This window comes from Trichechus manatus, unplaced genomic scaffold (assembly GCF_000243295.1).
Source record: "Trichechus manatus latirostris isolate Lorelei unplaced genomic scaffold, TriManLat1.0 scaffold00040, whole genome shotgun sequence".
In the NCBI taxonomy this organism is placed as follows: domain Eukaryota; kingdom Metazoa; phylum Chordata; class Mammalia; order Sirenia; family Trichechidae; genus Trichechus; species Trichechus manatus.
The window spans coordinates 3,889,438-3,910,517 of record NW_004443976.1 but is presented as its reverse complement, the minus strand read 5'-3'; the positions used below and the strand labels follow the sequence as shown (position 1 = coordinate 3,910,517).

The following is a 21,080-nucleotide window of genomic DNA, read 5'->3' as shown; positions in this document are numbered from 1 at the left end:
TTTTTTTGGTCTATAAAGTACAATATGGAATGTTGGTCTGGATGTTTAATTTATAGATATCTATAGTAGTTCTTTATTTTAGAGACTCTAGATTTTACTTATTATGTATTGAGAAAGCTCTAATGGATTTTATGTGCTCTTCTAACTACAACTGTTGTTTGTGTGCAGTCTACTTTTGGTTTAAGAATCAAGGCCTTACAGTTTAGTCAATAATTGTTTTGACTGATATACTCTATGGATAGAAGCAATTTACATAGTTTCATTTTGAGAAGGAAAAACCTATAGTCCCCTTTCACTTCAGATTCTCCCACTGATACCATCGACCTTGCTTCTTGGGTGGTAGAATTTTTCTGGTGGAACTGAGAAGTAGCCTGGGTGTTAAGGATATTTGTTTCCAGTCCTGGCTTGTCACTGACACACTGTGGAATCTGTGAGGAATCTCCTAACCCATCTGGAGAGCTGTTGAGCTGTGCAAAACAAGATGACTCTCGTTCTATAACACTTACCAGCCCATCCACAGGGTTTCATGATTTATGGTGTGATATCTGTAAAGAAGGAAACTCTCCTCAAAGAAGGATGCTATTTGAGTATCATAAAAGGGGCTTTGTTGTTTGCTCTAAAAATGGTGTTTTCGTTGATGGTCACTAAATGTGTGCAGGTATGGCTAAAAGGACTATTATATGAAAGGTTGTTCTTTCCCTGTTGTATTTTACCCTGTTGGGTAAAATGTTCTTTTATATATACCTGCAACTACTGTTTTCGAAGCATGGAATCACCGTGGTGTTTTCTTCTGGGCATAAGCTGTTGCAGAATTAGAGAGCTAAAAATTTCTTTCAGAATGTTTTCTTTGAAAAAGTGATTCTATTTTTGATTGCTGCCCCTGCCCCGTGTGGTTGTTTGCTGCTGTTATGCACCTTCTGTGAGATTGTGTTATGACTTGTACCCTATCTGGGCCAGGGCTGCCTGTGGCCCCGAAGCAGAGGCAGTAAGAGGGGACAGGGCATGCTTCCTGGCCTAGAAGCGCTCCTTGCTTAAACCATCCTGCTTTTCTGCTGGATGTGCTCCTGTCTCTGACTTCTCAGCAGTCTCCTGTTTGCCTTCAGCTCCTAATCTTCTCCTTGTCTTCTCGTCATCTCTATCTGAACCTCATTCCTGAACCTTGCCCTCCTTCTCTCTACTTAAACCTGTCTCCTCTTTTCTGGAGGTAAATCTTCCCCCAGGATATTTGGATGCACACCAAATTTGGGAACCACTGAGTTAAGGAAAGGACCTTTTGCCCAAAGTACATGCTCTCTAGAGACTTCTAATTCAAGATGGCAGCCTCTGCACATGCACTTAAGTCACCTTGCAAATTACTGTTGAACCCAGAAGAAGAAATATAGAAATATCAAGAAACCTGTGTCTGGCCTAGACATTAGAGAAGGAGATTATCCATATGATAGAACTACGAAGACTTTTTTTAAGTCTGATAAGTCTAGACTGAAGGATATGCCGACCAATTCGTGACCATTAGGTGGAACTATCAGTTTCTCTAGCATTCGCATATTGATGTCAATAGTGATGTCTTCCCGTCCTGCTTCCTATGTTCCTTCACATGTTTATTTGATGCCACATCCTCCTGATTCTTGTCTCCAAATATTCTTTTTCTGTATCTTTCACTGTTTCCTTTTCTCCCGTTTGTAAAGTTCTGACCTTTTTCATATCCATCTTTTCCACCGCCCTTGCTGTCCCTTTGGTGATCTCATCCATTCCCTGAGGCACAGGCGTGGCCTCAGCAGATGGCTCCCACGGCTTCGTGTTGAGCCCAGCCTCTCTCCTGAGCTCTAGTTTCACATCTCATCCTCTTACTGTATATTTCTACCTGAATGTTCCATGATTCCTCAAGAGCACCATTTTCCTGAAACCAGCTAGCTCCATCACCTCTTCCCCTGATTTTCTTACTTCTGTTAATGTTATAATTAATTCTCCGTGTTACCCAGGTGCAGCACTCTGTACCTTTCATTTTTTCTTGTTTTTGTTTTATTTTGTTTTCCTACCTTTCACATTACCAAGTCCTAACAATTTTCCAATCAAAATATCCCTTGTATCTATTCAGTTCCCACTTTGACTATCATTATTCACAGGGGATTACTGGTGTAGCCTCTTAAATTGTCTCTGAAAAACACTCTGCCCCTGTAAACCATGACATTGGCCCTCTTTACCTCTGCCTGTTCTTGGAATTATCCATCTACCTATAATGTTGCCCACACCACCCTTCTCTTCCTTCTCCTACATCTCCTCCTGAAGGTCTAATTTAAATGCCGTCTTCTTGAAGCCGTCTCAGATCAGCCCACCAGTGAGTGATCCTTTTTCCAGTGAATTTCTATAGTCCTGTGTCCATACCACTCTTAGACACTCTGTGGCCCTGTCAGCTCCTGTAAACCTCCACGAGGGAAGCACCGGGACCTACAGAAAAGGAGCAGCCTTAGTAGGTGTTTGAATTGCACGCGCTTGCTTCTGCATCTTGCCTCGTCTGTTTGTCCCTGTGGGTGGCAATAGGATTATCATCTCGCTTTAGTCATCTCATCGTCCTCTGGCCCCCAGGACCATCCGTCTGTTGTTGTAGCTCTCCACTCAGTTGTCTGGAGCTCATCCCACGATTGAGACCCTGCTTATTTGCTACCTTACGTTGTAGTCGTTAATGTATGTCTGTCATCTCCCTTTCACATGAGGTCTCCAAGAGCAGGAATAAGACCACATACGTCTCTGTCCCTTACAATCCCTAGAACCTAGCACAGTACTGATCATGATATTCAGTAAATGTTTGCTAAATAAGTGAATGATTGAATCCAGAATATCCACTTTTTCTTTTATTCTTGAGTATAATGGAGTTAAAGGAAAATTAACATTTTTTTGTAATGAACACATAATTTTTCTAATTAGAAAAACACATTTGAGATGATTGGGCTGTAGTTTGTGTCTCTGTGGCCCTTGCAGTCCAGAGCACGTGCTGGTAATGATGCATCGGCTCTGTCTGTGTTGCAGCTCTGGTGGTAAGTACCACGTCAGCTGGATTTGCCTTGGCTCCGGGACCTTTCGACTTGCCCTGCTTTCTGCTCACTCTCGTTGGAACGGGCCTTGCATCCTGTGCCGCCAACTCCATCAACCAGGTCAGTTTGTCACTCTTCAGCTTGGTTATGGCATTGCCACTTTTTCCTGGATCGCAGTATTGTCACATTTTAAAAGACCTTCTAAAATAGTATATATTGATGGATTAGCACTGTGAACTTGCAACAATGGATGTTCTATGGTTCGTGATTACATAACTGACCTGTCTTTTCTTTTAAGGTCAGTGGCTTTCAGGTATGTTCAGGTAAGAGAGCAATACAGTATCTGCTTCACATAACCCGGAATCCTTGGGTCAAGAAGTATTTTAGAACTGTCCTAACTTTCTCCTCTAGCAAGATCCTTGTCTGTCCTTTTCAGGTACCTTTCCCTGAATTTGTCGTTATATGTGCTGGTCCTTCCTTGGTTTGATTGATTTTATTTTAAAATCACTACTACACTTAGTGGGATGTATTTTAAATAAACATAATCCAGTATTCAGTTAACTTAGTATATGGAATCAGAAAATACTTTAAAAACTAATTAGCATATTATTTTAATATGCTTTTTTCCCTATGATTTTAAACATCAAAATAGTTCTCTAAAATTTTTCCCCTGCCTGGTCATTGCGGTCTTCCTTAACATTGTGGCTTTTTCATAAGATACTACAGTGAAAAAATCTTGGCTAAAACTTAAGGAAAGTCATTTTCCTCACCAGAACACCCAAGAGGAGTTGGCACAGTTTTTAAGACAGGAATTCAGGTTACCAGCAGGAAAACAGCTGAGCGAATATATAATAAATAGTCTGCAAAATATGGGAGCTTTAGTTTGATAATGCCTAAAATCAGTGTGTTTCTACAGTGTATTAACCATGGGGGGAAGGATCAGCCTATTTTAAATAAGACTTATTTTTCTGCTACTATTTTTGATGTCAGAACAGTCTTATAGTGAAGTTCAAACAGTGCTACCACTTTACCAAAAGCATGGTCTGCTTCTGTAAACCAAGATGCCATCTCTTCCAAGTTGCTCCTTCCTTTTGCTACCCCAGCCTATATTTCTTCACTAAGAGAATAAGCATGGTTTCACTGTGAACATATTTTTAATGACAATTTGAATAAAAAGCAGTATAAGTAAAATGAATTTTATTTGGTTATTTTCAGTCTGTTTTTCAGCTGTTGTTGTTGTTGTGTGTGTTTTAATTATTACCTTTATTAAGTTATAGATCTAGGTCACAAAGTGAAGCCAGGAGCACATTCTAGTTTTCAGTCTCCTTCTTTACATTGAGGAGCTGCATTGACACTTGAGGTACTAACTGCGGTCTTCTGTCGAAATGATATAGATTCAAAGAAAAGATTTAAAATAAAAAATGTGGGGGTTCAGGAAAAAAAGTAATAAATATCAAATGGTTCAGAAATCCTAAAATGTTATAAAATATAATAGAGAGTTGCCCTGAGTTGGAGTGGTTTTCCTGCCTCACCATCCCCAAAACAGGTGGTTCAAGAATTCACTATGGGGAAGAAACAAAAACAAAAACACTGTCAGTTGTAGCTAGAAAGTATCTGGAGAAAGAAAAAAAGGGAATGGTTTCTATTTTGGCAGAAATGGAGAGAAGCTGAATATAGACCAAGTTTTAGGAATTTCAAAAGGACCATGAATTTAGATGGGTGCTTTGTTTTGAGTCTGCAGGAAGCATATTTGGCATGGGGGCAGATTGAGCTAGCTGCTGTGTGTTAGAGCTTAAGTTACCGTAGTGGGCATGGTACTCTGACTGTCTCTAATGAGACCGGGAGGATTAAAAGCATGTATGTCCTACACAAATGAATACACAATTAATGTTAGCTATTATCGTTATTAATAGAAAACGTTTGGTCTGTTTCCAACCTACATCCTTCACATTTTTCGGAATCTTGTTATCTTTCATTTATCCCCATTTATGGACTTAATAGAGAATGGGAAGGGAAAATGTTTATTTTCCTCACTGTACTAAGAGACTTGGATTATGTTTACAAACTAAAATGTGTGTGTGCTTGTGAATATGTGTATATATATTCATTACAAGTGTGTATTTATATGTACATTTTTCACACCTAAATATGTGGTGATGCCTTACGGTCAACAGACTTAATATTAATTCTCTACTCTTTGGTAGACATTGTGGAGTTATGTTGTCAGTTCTGGTAAATCAAAGAAATACTGGTGAAAAGGTTGATAGATCTACAAAAGCAGACATTTAATTGAGACATACAGTCGTCCCTGGGTATCTGAGTATGCTCAAGTCCCTTATATAAAATGGCATACTATCTGCATATAACTACGCACACCTTCCTGTATGCCTTAAATCATCTCTAGATTACTTACGTTACCTAGTACAATGTAAATGCTGTGTAAGTAGTTGTTACGCAGAACTGTATTGTTTAGGAAACAATGACAAGATGCAAGGCGAATGATGCTGAAACAGCAAGTGCTGGAGAGAGACTGAGGATCTGTGAAATGGCTGGAGGCTACAGCAGGGTATGCCTACACATCGCTTCATTTGCGTGGATTCAGCATAGTGCTAAGCACGAGGCAAATTCGTTTTTATTTTCTAGAACTTTTCTTTCTTATTTTCCAAATATTTTTGATCCGCTGTTGATTGAATCTGCAGATGTGGGGGGTGGGGGGTGCCAACTGTAATGGAAATAATGGAACATATACCAGTATGGCTTTTTTGAGTTGTGACTCTTGGTTTATGCTCTCTGGGTCACCTGTGTGGGTAAACGGGAGATAGGTAGTTTGGGGACATTTGCCTTCCAACTGGTCTCCTTATCACCCCACCCTAGTAAAGGTCAGGCTGAGTGAGCTTCTTCCTGAACTTTCCTTTTTTCTTCATCTCGTCTTAACCCAGTTATGTTTCGCCTTTCCTGATAGTTTGTTCTTCGGAATCCCATAGCTGTTGCTTCTCTGTTCTGAACCACAGATCCCACTCCTTGTTTTCTGGGTTAGATTGAATCTTGGTTGGCTGACGAGCGATGATGCCGATGTAAACGCCAACTGTGTGGCGGATCCCTGGGAGTCTGTATCGTTTCCTTATCACATACTCACTGTCTTTGTTTTGGTGACAAATTGCTTTGAGTTTAATGTGGAAATGCTTGATGCCTTGGTATATATTTATACTTCAAAATTGGAGTCATTTGACGATTCTGAATTCCGCACTGAGCTCCCAGACACTGAAAGAATAGGAATTGGGGGGTATGTGTTGGGGTGGGGGGGAATGAACAGTGAGGCAGACGTTATTTGTTATGCCTATGCTTCCTTAACCCAGTCCAACTTTTGAGAATTGTTTTTCTCTTGCTATTTCTAACTACAGATGGAACTCCAAAGTGCTTTAAGCAAGATATCAGGCCTTTAAAATGTCTGTGTAAGTGATTAAGTAAATCCAAAAACTTACATTTTCATGACCACCCAGTCTTGCCTTACTGATTTTCTAAGAAGTTTTAGAAAATATTTTTTAGCAAGAAGGGGAAATTACTTACCTGTGTAATTAATCTTAAGGGAGATTTCACTCTGGCATTTCCTTCAGATCCTATGCCAGATTTCTCCCGGAAACAATGATCACAGGAGGAACAAAGAAATTGAAAAGGATTTGAATGATGGAGTGTAGAGATAGGATGAAACAAAAGAGAAAATTTGGTAGTTAATAAGATTTATGTAGACTTGTAATCCAGAGTGTTCTTATACCTTAAAATGTACTGTGTAACCTTAAATATTAGATAATACATAGTTTTAGCTTTTATTCTAACTGAGGTTTCTTTACTACTATAAGATATTTATCTGCTAGTTTAAAAGAAAAAATTATCACTGAAATAGAAGTTTAATGTAATATCCTAATATTTTCATTAATATATCTGAGTAAAATTAAGATTATTATTTTACTGCTTTTAGCAAAATTATGGTTGATGATCTAGAAAATACCATTGTGTATATTACTGGCACTAGTTAAATAAGAAAGATTTAACAGTTCTATATATAATTTTCTTGAACAGCTAGCTAAAGATATGTGGATAAAGATCTCTCTTCTAATATTACTGACATTGTATCCTAATTTAAAATAATGGGGATTAAATATAATGTCTGACCTTAAGAGTATAAATGTATCTTCAGACTAGATTACTAGTTCTTATAAAAACATTCAGGTATTAGTAGCGGACACTATTTATTGTGCCCAGATTGTCTCCATGATTTATGCTTACTCTTGAATAAATGGCTGACGGAATGGCAAAATGGCGTATTCTAACAAGTATGCAATCAGCCTTGAAAATAGAGATGTGGACAGCCCCCTAATGCAGACTCTTAGGTGTTTTCCCACAAGAGGAAAATAATTTATAAATTTTTCAACAGATAGATATCCAGCCATCCTGAATACCTCTGGCTTAAATAAGTTATATCAAAAGTGACCCTTTTTAGTTAGTACTCGGGAAACATTTAGGCTTTAAAATTTTGTTTTAATGCCTTTGAAAGGCACCACAATGTGACTGAACTGCATGTTCATTCTGCTTAGTTAAAGTTAAAATTATTGAGGGGGGACAGCTGTTGAAATCCTCTTGAAGTTCACCTGCCTACTGGAAAGTAATTCTGATTTGGCTAGGACCAGAAAACAAAATGTCATTAAGTAGTAGAAAATGCTAGTATTCTGTGCTACGCTTTACTTGAAAGTTATTTTCTGAAGGGATCCTTAAACATTTATTATTTATGCTAGGGATAAAAAGATGAGTCCCTGCTTTGAAGCAGCTCATGGTCTGGTAGAGGAAGGCAGATGTACAATAAAACAATAAAATATGTCAGTACTGAGGTCCAGTGCAGGCATTGCCTTACGGGTCCATAGAAAGGCTTAGGGAGTGGTCATTTCTACCTGTGGAGGTCAGGAAAATTTCACAGAGAATGGAAAGTTTAGGTGGGTGTTTACCAGGTAGATGAGGTGTGGGAAGGGAACTTTCCAGGCAGAGGGAGCATCATGAGTAAAGGCACAGAGATGTAAAATTGTATGCACAGGGAGACTGTTGGGAACTGCAAGCATTGCAGTGCAGCTGAAACATCAGGTAAAAGGTGGGGAGCATGTTGTGAGAGATTTTTGCAGAAGTCAGCAGGGGCCAGGCCATCAAGGGCCTTGCATGCCTCTAAAGTATCCAGACTTACCCTGTAGATGTTGGGCAACCAACCATTCCAGTTGCCGGCAAGTCGATTCTGACTCATGGCAACCCCACGTGTTTTAGGGTAGAACTGTGCTCCATAGGGTTTTCAATGGCTGTGTTCTTTCAGAAGCAGATCATCAGGACTGTCTTCCAAGGTGCTGCTGGGTGGGTTCAAGCACCAACCATACACAATTAATTACTTTATTTTACTCTTAGGGTAGAGAAGAAAGTCCTAACTTGGACCTACAGACTAGGCACGGTCTGCCTCTTCAGCCTCATCTCCTTCCGTCTCCATGTTTCAGCCGTAGAGTTTTGCACAGGCTGCTCCCTCTGCCTAGAAGCCTAGACGCCCTGCCTGTTTGACAGCTTCTCATCCTTAAGACCTCAGCTAGAGTGTTCTTCGTTCATTCAACAAACATTTCCTAGGCACCTGCTATGTGGCAGGCACTGTGCTTGGTGCTAGGGATACAGCGGAATAGTGAGAGATAGACAGTAAATACATTAACAAGAAAATATCAGGTAGTGGCTAGAGCTATGATGAAAATAAAACCAGAAAATACAACAGCATCACATCTTCACAGAAGGCTTCCCTGACCCTCTAGACCACCCCCCCAGAGCCAGTCAGCTTTTCCTCTTTATTTCAACACGTAGGCTTCTTTTAATGCTTGTCACAGTTTGTAAGCATACGTTTGGGTGATTGTTTGATTGCTCTCCTCTCCATCAGATTGGAAGATCAGTGAGGGCAGGGAGCACAACAGGCATCAGTGACAGCAGGGTCGCCTAGTGCTTCAGTACAGGCTCGGGAGCCAGACTGCCCAGTGCAGCTTCTGTTTGCCACGTATCAGCTCTGTGATTTGGGGCAGTTTACTTAATCTCTTTGAAGTCAGTTTCTCATCTGTTAACAGATGAGATTGTTGGGAATTAAATGATATACAGGTAATCCCTGATTTATGACATACTTGAGTTACTACGTATGCTACATACAGCACTTACGACCATCTTTTTTTACATCTTACTGTTAGGGAAACCCTGGTGGCATAGTGGTTGCTAACCAAGAGGTCAACAGTTCGAATCCACCAGGTGCTCCTTGGAAACCCTATGGGGCAGTTCTGCTGTGTCCTGTAGGGTCTCTATGAGTCAGAGTCAACTCGACAGCAACGGGTTTGGTTTTTTGGTTTGTTGTTAGCAATATGTACTACATACAATGTTAAAATATATCTTTAAGTTTATATGTAATGTTTCCAGTCCCCTAAAACAAAGATTGGATTTATAAAGATGCTGATAATAAAAGGCAATAATAATGGGAAAAAAATGAGGTATCCAGCTTAAGTCAGAACCAACTCACAATGGAATCATTGGAATGGAAACCCTCGTAAATTGGGTACTACCTATAATATATTAGGTGCTTACCCAAGGGCCTGGTACATAGTAAGTATGCAATTAAGGTTAAATTTTTTTTTTTTTAAACATGTTGTTGAGTCACCTGTGACTCATGGCAACCCCGGGTGTTACATAATAGAACTGCTCCATAGGGTTTTCTTGGCTGTAATCTTTATGGAAGCAGATTGCCAGGACTTTCTTCTGCAGTGCTGCTGGGTGGGTTTGAACTGCCAACCTTTAAGTTAGTAGGCAAGCACAAACCTACTGAGCCACACAGGGACTCTTAATTATTATTACTGTTTATAAAAATTGATTGAGGAAGGGAGGTTGAGAGATGTGCTTTCTATTCTGTGGAGTGAAGGGAGTAAAGCTTGAAGAGAGACCAATTCACATAAAAAATAAAGGAGTTAAGATGATGTGGGCCTGGATCTATAGATTCAACACAATCCCAGTCAGAATTCCAACAGCATTCTTTAAAGAAATGGAAAAACAGTTCCTCAATTTTATGTGGAATAGTAAGAGGCTCCGAATAGCTAACACAATTTTGAAGAAGAACAAAGTAGGGGAACTCACACTTCCTGATTTCAAAACATTATACAACTGCAGTAATCAAAGCAGCCTGGTACTGGTATAATAATAGACACATAGACCAATGGAATAGAATTGAGACTCCAGAAATAAACCCACACATCTATGGTCAACTTATTTTTGGCAAGGCTGCTAAGTCCATTTGATGGGGATAGAAGAGTCTCTTCAATAAATAGTGTTGGGAAAATTGGATTTCCACATGCAGAAAAATGAAACAGGATCCATGCCTTACACCATCCACAAACAGAAATTCAAAATGGATTAAGGATCCAAGTGTGAAAACCAAAACCATAAAATTCTTAGAAGAAAATATGGGAGAAAGACTGACAGACTTAGCTTTTAACAGTGGATCATCTGATACAGTAACAAAAGCACAAACAACAAAAGACAAAATAAATAAATGGGACCTCATGAAAATTAGATACTTCTGTTCATCAAAAAACATTACCAAAAGAGTAAAAAGACAAGCTACTGATTGAAAGAATATCTTTGGAAAGCGTATATTCGATAAGAATCTAATAACCAAAATATATATATAAATTCAGTGACTAAACAACAGAAAGACAAATAACCCAATCAAAAAATGGGCAAAGAACTTGGATAGACATTTTACCAAATAAGAAATTCAAATGGCCAAAAAACACATGATGAAATATTCAACATCTTTAGCCATCAAAACCATAATGAGTTACCATTTCACCCGCAGTAGTATGGCTAAGGAGCTGGTTAAGCACTCAGCTGCTAACTGAAAGGTCGGCGGTATGAACCCACTACCCGTTCTGCAGGAGAAAGATGTGGTGGTCTGCTTCTGTAAAGATTACAGCCTTGGAAACCCTGTGGAGCAGTTCTCTGTCCTGTAGGGTTGCTATGAGTCAGAGTCAACTTGACAACAACAGGTAGGATGGCTATGATTTAAAAAAAAAGGAAAATAATAAAAGTTGATGAGGATGTGGGGTAATTAGAACCCTTATCCGTTGTTGGTGGGAATGCAAAATGATACAGCCATTGTGGAAAACAGTATGGCAGTGCCTCAAAAAACTAAAAATAGAACTACCATGTTGTTGTCGAGTTAATTCCCACTCATAATGACTCAATATGACAGAGTAAAACTTTCCCATAGGGTTTCTTAGGCTGTAATCTTTTTGGGAGTAGATCGCCAGATCTTTTCTCCCATTGAGTTGCTGGTGGGTTTGAACCACTGATTTTTTGTTTAGTAGATGAGCACTTAACCTTGCACCGCCAGGGCTCCTATATGACCCAGAAATTCCATTGCTAGGAATATACCCAAGGAACTTAAAAGAAGCGACACAAACAGATGTGTGTACATCAGTGTTTATTGCAGCACTATTCACAATAGCTAAAAGGTGGAAACAACCTAAATGCCCTTCAGTGGATGAATGGATAAATAAAGTACTACTCTGCCAGAAAGAGGAATGAAGTCCTGATACGTGCTACAACATGGATGGAGCTTGAAGACATTGTGCTGAGTGAAATAAGTCGGTCACAAAAGGACAAATATTATATGGCCTCACTTACATAAAAAGACAAGAACAAGCAAATTTATACGGAGCGAAGTTTATTAGTGGTTACTAGGAGTGGGAGGGAGGGGTAAGAGAGAGTTATTGCTTATGGAGCACTGAGTTTTGGTTTACGGTGATAGAAAAATCACATTGATTTAAGGGTAGGGTTGCACAGCTGATCACTGTAATTGCTGTCGGTAAGTTGTACACTTGCTAAAAGTTGAATTGGCAAAAGTTGTGATCTATCTGTCTATAGGTATGTATATATATATGTTTTTAACAACAACAACAGAAAAAGAGTAGCCGCTGAGACTGCTTGTGTACAGCGAAACACCTCATGGAATTTGGCTTCTTGGTTTGGAGGTTTAGGGTGATGGTTTCATGGAACATCCAGTTATTTGGCCTAATATGGTTTTTGGTGCTTCTGCTGTACCTCTTAGACCGTTGCATAGTGCCTGGGGTCTTAAAAGCTTACAAGCACCCATCCAAGGTACAACAGTTGGTCACTATTCACCTAGAGCAACAGAGGAAGGAGGGTCAGGAATAGGAGGAGGAAATGGAATGTGAGGATCATTGCCTCTGTGAACAGCTGTGTCTTTTGCCATGAGACCAGAAGAACTGGATAGTGTCTGGCTACCATTACTGAATGTTTTGATCAAAGATTCTGTAGAAGAATTCTGACTAAAAGCGGGAAGAATGAGGAACAGAAGTTCAAATTCTCATGGCAGCCAGAATTTCTGGAGCCATTGAGGCTGGATGAACTCCTGAAACTATTGCCCGGAGATAATCTTTAAACCTTAAACCGAAAATATCCCCTGAAGTCTTCTTTAAACCAAACAATAGTTCAGCTTAATTAGTAAAGCATATCTGCCTTGAGCATTGTGCTCTTTTAAAGAACTATATAGGATCAGGTTGACAACAGCAACTCGAAAGCTTAGACAGGAAGCTTTAGGGGACAGTAAGTTTATGTCAGGTAGCCCTGGTGATGCCATTGTTAAGCACTCAGATTCTAACTGAAAGGTAGGAAATTTGAACCCTCCAGCTGCTCTGCAGGAGAAAAGACCTGGTGATCTGCTCCCATAAAGATTACAGCCTAGGAAACCCTACTCTGCCCTACAGGATTGCTATGAGTCAGAATTGACTGGACAGCACACAAAGAACAAATTCACATCAGTTGAGGAGGAACAATTCAGAAAAGGAGGGTAAGAATGGTTGCACAACTTGCAGATACTTGAAGTATTACTGAATTGTACATGTAGAAGTTGTTCGATCTGTGTATGTTTTTAACAACAATGAAAAATAAAGGTAATATGAGCCTGAAGGTACATTAATAGAGAAGTCGAATTGAACGATTTGGCCGTTAATTAGATGTGAGGAGAAGGAAGGGTATAAAGTAGATTTCTGATATGATTGAGTAGATGGATAGAGTGTCATCCAGTGAGGTAGGGAATGCTGAAGAAGGAACAAGTCTTGGCAAAAAAACAATAATTTTGTTTTGGAAGTGTGGATTTGCTGTATTTTGGTAGATCCAGGTAGATGTGAGTAAGGGCCATATTGGATCTCAGAAGAGATCTTGAAAGGAGATAGAAATAATAACAGGAATCAGTACTGTGTAGGTGGTAGTTGACATACAGACGGGAGTGAATCCGGGGTTGAGGGATGAGGACTTGAGAATAGAAGACCAATGAAAAGTTGGAATCTGTGGGCTGAAAGTGGTTTTAAATTTTGTGGTGATTTCTGTGTTACAAAAATAAAGATATTGGACAAATTGAATTAAAGTTATGCTGAAAGAGTAGGGGTGGATCAACTCAGAATAAAACCCATAGTCCTTACCTCCAAGCTCTAGGTGCTGTGGCCTCAGCTCCTGCCCTCCCCCTGGCACCCTTGTTCACTCCCCTCCGGCCGCTTTGGCTTCCTGCCACTCCCCAGCCCGTCAAGATCTCTCCTTCCCAAGAGACTTTGCCGTTCCTGTTCCCTCTGCCTTCTCATGGACATATCCACGTGACTTCATTCAAGTCTCAGCTCAAACTCCACCCCTCAGAGTTGGAGGATACAGGACACTCGTGGTGCTCCTGTTACTCTCCTCTGGCATACTTATTGGACTGCTTTCCCCACTAGAACATCAGCTCCATGAGAGCAGAGACCTGGTTTATTTATGGCTCTTCCCCCAGTGCCTAGAACAGTGTCTGGTACATACTAGGAGCTCAACAAATGAGTAAGCTCAACAAATGAATGAGTAAGTAGATAATGAGTGGTGCTTATTGTCTGGTGGAGGAAAGAAGCATCAGTCAAGAATTACACAGGTAAATGTAAAATCACAACTGTGTTGAGTGGTAAGGCATTCAAGGAATACAGCAGGGGACCCTAGCCTATCCATGAGGAAGAGAGTCAGAGATGCTTTGACGGAAGATAGAGGACCGTACTGGAAACCTGCTTGGGCCTTCATTTCTCACCTTGGTCTTCCTATACTGCTTCCTGGGATGAGGAGGGCGTTCCTCGGGGACAGATCTATCTGTGGCCTTCCGCTCGAGCTGCTTAGTAGGAAAGAGTCTTGCTGGAGAGATGACACAAAAGCCTCAGAAATGAGATTTTTTTTTAAGTTATTCCCTGCACCAGGTACTCATCTCAGATATGCACAGTGAGTTTTTCTCTTTTCAGAAGCACTCTCGTTTCCTGCTCTACGTGTTTTACTTGCTGTTTTAGAGCCGCGTGGAGGCCTGATGAACTGCAGTGTGAGTGCACTGGCCAGGGCGAATGCCGTGACTGGCTTTGGTAAATGCTGGCCCAGTGGACCTAGTACTGCCGGCTTTTCAATACAAGCTAGAAATTAGGATTTTCATGTGAAATTTCCTGATTTTGTGTGTATGCTCAGTTTTTTGAAACACTGTAGGCCAAACAAAACCTTTCAGTGGGCTGAAGTTTGCTTGAGCCCTTCTCCTCACCGCAGATTTTGGCCTTTGAAAGACAACGTATACTTTTTATGTTGTTATTTACAAAAAAGAAAAAGAAGGAAGAAAAGAAAAATCTTTCACAAGTAGATGGTGGAATGCCATTTCCTGTCCCGTTTCATACTGAGCACACTGAAGCACAGCATCCCTCAGGAGCTTAGGAAGACTCAAGCTGTGGTTACTGAATCTGAGCTTGTAGATTAGGCTGCCAGCCTTGTTGGACATATGTGTCTCCTTGAGCTTCACCCTAGAAGAGCTCATTATTTTTTAATTAAAAGAAAAAAAAGTGGATGTTACTGCTTTAGTTGTTCACAAGGTAAAGTCAAGGAGGGTCAATGAAAAATTGCTTCAAGAAACACCTGGAAATTGCAAATGTGTTTACAATTATTTCTCTACTGATAGCGTTATGTTTCAGAAAGTGCCATTGATTATGATGGAGTAACACACAGCTCTTTGTGAAATTTAAGGCTGTGGAATATCAGCACCTTCAAAGACACTACAAATTCCAGCCCGCATTTATCTATTCCCCTGTGAGGAGTTCCCACAATGTATGTTGTATCATTCCCTGTGAAATTCTTTGGCTTAATTGTCTCTCATTTATACACAGTTGTCTGAGGTCAGTTTTCCATTTTGCAGTTGTCAAACAGCTGTCAAAAGATCAGATCCTAAAGTTAACTTACATTTTGTGCCATTCCTTATTAGTATATTTCGTGGCTGAAGTATTTAAATAGTTATCCACATTTCTTAATTATCCTTTCCCCCATCATCCCATTTTTTCCTCACAAATGTCCACATATACATCTTAGGATGGCACTCTAAATAACTATCATTTTCCAAATGTGTTTTTTAAAAATTTACACGAATTTTTTTAAAAAATCACTTGAATTAGACACTCAGCCAATTAACTCCACTGTTCATTTTGCAAGAAGAGAAAATCAAATCAATTCAGTAATGTCGTCCTTATTTTCATTGTCATTTCTATCAAGTTGAAATCTAAATAGTGATTGAGCATAGATTCTTAATTGCTTTCCAAATGTCTATATAGGTTAGTGTGGTAGTAAAGAATTCAGCATTCATTTTTAATAATTCATTTATCAAAGAAATACTTCTGGATATGCCATTGATTTTTTTACTACAAAGCATCTTAAGCTGCCAACAGATGACATTAACACTGTAATCCTATGTAAGAGAGGTCCAGCTGTTAGGTGTTCAGTGACTACTTCAGAGTCCAGTAATTTGACAAGAGGACTACAATCATATGCATATGTAATTCTCAGTTATGTTAGGTAGAAAACACCTAAAATGACTAGACTTAAATTTTGATCATTAGGGATTACTATAGTAATATTCCTACATTAGTTATTTTTAACCTTTTACATGAAGGTCATTTTAATCAATGTTTGTTTAGTGCTTGCTTTCTATAAACTTGTATGTTATATAGGGCTTAATTGAACCTTTTCTGGATTTTGACACATTCACCCCTGAGATCTCATAACTCATTGTATACTTTGTTACATCATTTATTAATTTGCACTTTAATTATGTTTTTATGTATCTGAATGTTCCCTTAGCCTATGAACTCTTCTTTGGTTGCAAGGGCATGTTTTATTTATCTTAATCCATAATCCCAAAACCCATTGCCATTGAGTCAATTCCAACTCATAGCAACCCTGTAGGACAGACTAGAACTGTCCCATAGGGTTTCCAAGGCTGTAATCTTTACAGGAGCAAACTGCCACATCTTTCTTCCCACATCTTAATCCATAAACCAGAAACCAAACCCGTTGCCACTGAATCGATTCTGGCTCACAGCGACCCTATAGGACAGAGTAGAACTGCTCCAGCGGGTTTCCAAGGAGCAGCTGGTAAATTCGAGCTGCTGACCTTTTGCTTAGCAACCATAGCTCTTAACCACTGTGCCACCAGGGCTCTGATCAATATCATAGTATACATATTGTTTTACGACAGTTAGTACACATATTGTTTTATGACAATGGTTAACAACCCCACAACATGTCAACACTGGCAGATAAGACTAATAGACATTCCCTGAATACTGATTGAATAAACAAATGAGAAAATGAATCAGCGAATGAGAACATCAGTTCCACAATTAAAATAATTTAAATATATTGTTCCTCAAAAAGAAACAACCTTTGTTGGTTACAAGGGTTGGGAGAGGTGGGGGGAATAATAAATAGATAATAGATAATAGATAAGTGGTAACTTTGGTGAAGGGTAAGACAGTACACAATACTGGGGAAGCCAGCACAACTTGTACAAGACAAGGTCATGGAAGCTCCATAGACACATCCAGACTCCCTGAGGGACTGAATTTCTGGGCTGAGAGCTGTGGGGACCAGGGTCTCAGGGAAACATCCAGCTCAATTGGCATAACACAGTTTATAAAGAAAATGTTCTACATTCTGCTTTGGTGAATATCATCTGGGGTCTTAAAAGTCTGTGAGTGACCATCTAAGATACCCCACTAGTCTCACCCCTTCAGGAGCAAGAGAGAATGAAGAAAACTAAAGATACAAGGGAAAGATTAGACCAAAGGACTAATGGACCACAACTACCAGGGCCCCCACCAGAGTCCATTACAGCTAGATGGTGCCCAGCTACCACCACTGACTGCTCTGACAGGGATAACAATAGAGGGTCCCAGACAGAGCTGGAGAAAGATGTAGAGCAAAATTCTAACTTACAAAAAAAGACCAGACTTACTGGCCTGACAGAGACTGGAGAAACGCCGAGAGTGTGGCCTCCGGGTACCCTTATAGCTCAGTAATGAAGTCACTCCAGAGGTTCACCATTCAGCCAAAGATTAGACAGCCCCATAAAACAAAAGGAGACTGATGAGGCACAACAGCCCAGGGGCAAGGACTAGAGGGCAGGAGGGGACAGGAAAACTGGTAACAGGGAACCCAGGGTTGAGAAGGGACAGTGTTGACATGTCGTGGGGTTGTTAATCATTGTCGTAAAACAACGGGTGTACTAACTGTTTAATGAGAAACTATTTGTTCTGTAAACCTTTATCTAAAGTACAATTTAAAAAAAAAAGGCAAAAAAAATATAGTGTTCGTTTGTTGTTCTAACTTATCAAAGCTGTCATTTAAAATGAAATTACCTTTTACAAGGAAAATAATCCTGTTTGTACAAATTTTCTTGGAAATTTATTAGTCATCTTTGAAAGGATTAGCACTGATATTGTGATAAAATAAGTTCAATTAAAATTGGACATATACTAAAGGAGAAGATAAAATCAATCTAGAGCTAATGACAATGTAAACTTTTTTTATAGTAACAATAGTTTTTTCTCGTAATACTAAGTGAAATTATGTATTAATTTCACCTTCTTTGTCATTTGAAGGTTTTAAATCTTGTTCTTTATTAATTGGTATTCTAAAATGATTTGGAGGTGACATTATAAAGTGTGCATTTTCTGTGCTTACAATAAATAGCTATTAATGAAAGTGTATTTCAGTGATAAATTTCCTCATCAGAAACTTCATTACCTGAGGAAAAAATAAGATAGGAGATACAGAAATCCAGACTCTTCATGTATCCTACTATCTACCCAACAGCTCTACTTGGAGTTCTGCAGGATACCGGAAATGTGGCACGTCTAAACCTAGACGTCTGATCTTTTCTCTCAGACCTGCTTCAACTTGCCATCTCCATTGCAGTCGGTCCAATCTGCTGGTCGCTCGGGCCAAAAACTTTGGACTCATTCATGACCCCTAGTTTTCTCCTAAACCCCACATTTAATCCATCAGGAAACTCTGCTGATTGTGTATATGTGCACACACATAAACAGTTGCATATATACATACATATATGTTAGCTGTGGGGGTTGCAGGAAATGGCTGGAGGATGACTGAATCCTCTAGCCATTTCTCATAACCTTCCCATTACCACTACCATTGTCTTTGCCTGGATAATTGTACCAACCTCCTAACTGATTTCCCTACTTCCACCCTTGCCCCTTTACAGTCTTTTTTTTTCTTTTCACTTGTTTTTATTTTTATTTATATATGTTTTGTACTTTTTAGATGAAGGTTTACAGAACAAACTAGTTTCTCATTAAACAGTACACGTATTATTTTATGACATTGGTTAACAACCCCACGACATGTCAACATTCTCCCTTCTCGACCTTGGGTTCCCTGTTACCAGCTTTTCTGTCCCCTCCTGCCTTCTAGTCCTTGCCCCTGGGCTGCTGTGCCCCTTTAGTCTCGTTTTGTTTTATGGGCCTGTCTAATCTTTGGATGAAGTGTGAACCTCAGGAGTGACTTTGTTACTGAGCTAAAAGGGTGCCCGGGGGCCATACTCTCGGGGTTTCTCCAGTCTCTGCCAGGCCAGTAAATCTAGTCTTTTTCGTGAGTTAGAATTTTGTTCTACATTTTTCTCCAGCTCTGTCTGGCACCCTCTGTTGTGATCCCTTTCAAAGCAGTCAGTGGTGGTAGCTGGGCACCATCTAGTTGTGTTGAACTCAGTCTGGTGGAGGGTATAGTAGTTGTGGTCCATTAGCCCTGTGAACTAATCTTTCCCTTGTATCTTTAGTTTTCTTCATTCTCCCTTGCTCCCAATGGGTGAGATCAGTGGAATATCTTAGATGGTTGCTCATAGGCTTTTAAGACTCCAGACGCTACTCACCAAAGTAGAATGTAGAACATTTTCTTTATAAACGATGTTATGCCAATTGAGCTAGATATTCCCCGAGACCATGGTCCCCACAGCCCTCAGCCCAGTAATTTGGTCCTTTGGGGAGTTTGGATGTGTCTATGGAGCTTCCATGACCTTGTTTTGTACAAGTTGTGCTGGCTTCCCCAGTACTGTGTACTGTCTTACGCTTCATCAAAGTTACCATTTATCTATTGTCTATTTAATGTTTTCCCTCCCCACCCCTCCCCTCCCTCATAACCATCAAAGATTGTTTCTTTTTGTGTATACATCTTTTCATGAGTTTTTATAGTAGTGGTCTCATACAATATTTGTCCTTTTGTGATTCTTATTTCACTCAACATAATGCCCTCCAGGTTCATCCATGTTGTGACATGCTTCACAGATTCATCATTGTCCTTATTGTGGCATGGTACTTCATTGTATATATGTACCATAGTTTGTTTATCCATTCATCTGTTGATGGGCATCTAGGTTGTTTCTATCTTTTTGCTATTGTGAACAATGCTGCAATCAACATGGGTGTGCATATGTCTATTTGTGTGATAGCTCTTATTTCTCTAGGATATATTCCTAGGTCTACAATCTGTTTTTAACACAACATCTGTAGTGATCTTTTTAAAATATAAGTCAGATTACATCACTCCTTGCTCAAAATCTTACAGTGACTACCTAAGTCCCATCCTGCCACTCATCCTCAACTCCTGTATCTTCACACTCTGGCCAATACTGAGGATCATCATTCTGTGATCTTACATTTTTTTTTTTTAGGAATTTAAGTTTTATTTACCCACATCACTCTATAGCAGGGTTTCTCAATCCTGGAACTATTGACATTTGGGACTGGATAAGCTTTGTTATAGAGGACTGTCCTGTGCATTGTAGAATGTTTAGCAGCATCCCTGGCCTCTACCTACTAGATGTCAGTACCACCCCTCTACACAAATGTGACAATATAAAGTGTCTCCAGACATTGCCAGATGTCCCCTAGGGAGCAAAATTGGCTTAGTTGAGAACCACTGACCTAGAGAATCTGGATCTGACTGGCTGTTAAGGTTGTGTTTGCTTCATCTGAGTCCTGCAGAGAGCCAAAAAGGTCCATAGCAGTGGTTACCTCCCCTGGGACCTTCTGCAAGGGGGTACCTACCCAGTTAGGGCAAGATACTGTGTGACCTTAGCTCTCTGGGAGCCTCGTCCAGTAGCCCTTTTTATCTAACTTGGAGTCCCTGGGTGGTGCAAATGGTGAATACCGTAGGCTGCTAACTGAAAGGTTGGAGGCTTGAGTCCACCCAGAGTCACCTTGGAAGAAAGGGCTGGTGATATGTTTCTGAAAAAATCAGCCATTGAAAACCCTATGGAGCACAGTTCTACACTGACACATGGGGTTGCCATGAATCAGAATTGACTTCACAATAACTCTTTTTTCTGGTTTTTGTCTAACTCAAACTCATTGACTTACAATTTAAATTTTCCTCCTTTATTTCCTCCTAAGGTGGGTAAAAAATAATTGTGAACCATTCAAATTCAGAATCCACAGGTAAAGCCTGTAGGCCCAGCTCAACCTCTGACTAGCTAATTTTACTGGAGAAATAATTACTGTCTGGGGCTTTATTTTCTCTTTTTTTTTTTTTTTATTGTACTTCAGGTGAAGGCTTAGAGAACAAAGAGTTTCTCATGAAACAGAAGTACACATGTTGTTTTATGAC

The 21,080-nt window shown here is 39.8% G+C and overlaps 1 protein-coding gene across 1 annotated transcript in view; it reads left to right on the top strand.

Annotated features, from left to right (window-relative positions):
• LOC101348940 (protoheme IX farnesyltransferase, mitochondrial) overlaps window positions 1-21,080 on the top strand; it is a 205,594-nt gene that overhangs the window by 49,285 nt on the left and 135,229 nt on the right. The window contains exon 4 of the mRNA XM_004376188.3: window positions 3,025-3,149. Coding sequence (XP_004376245.1) covers window positions 3,025-3,149 — 125 coding nt within the window. The remainder of the gene's footprint in view (window positions 1-3,024; window positions 3,150-21,080) is intronic.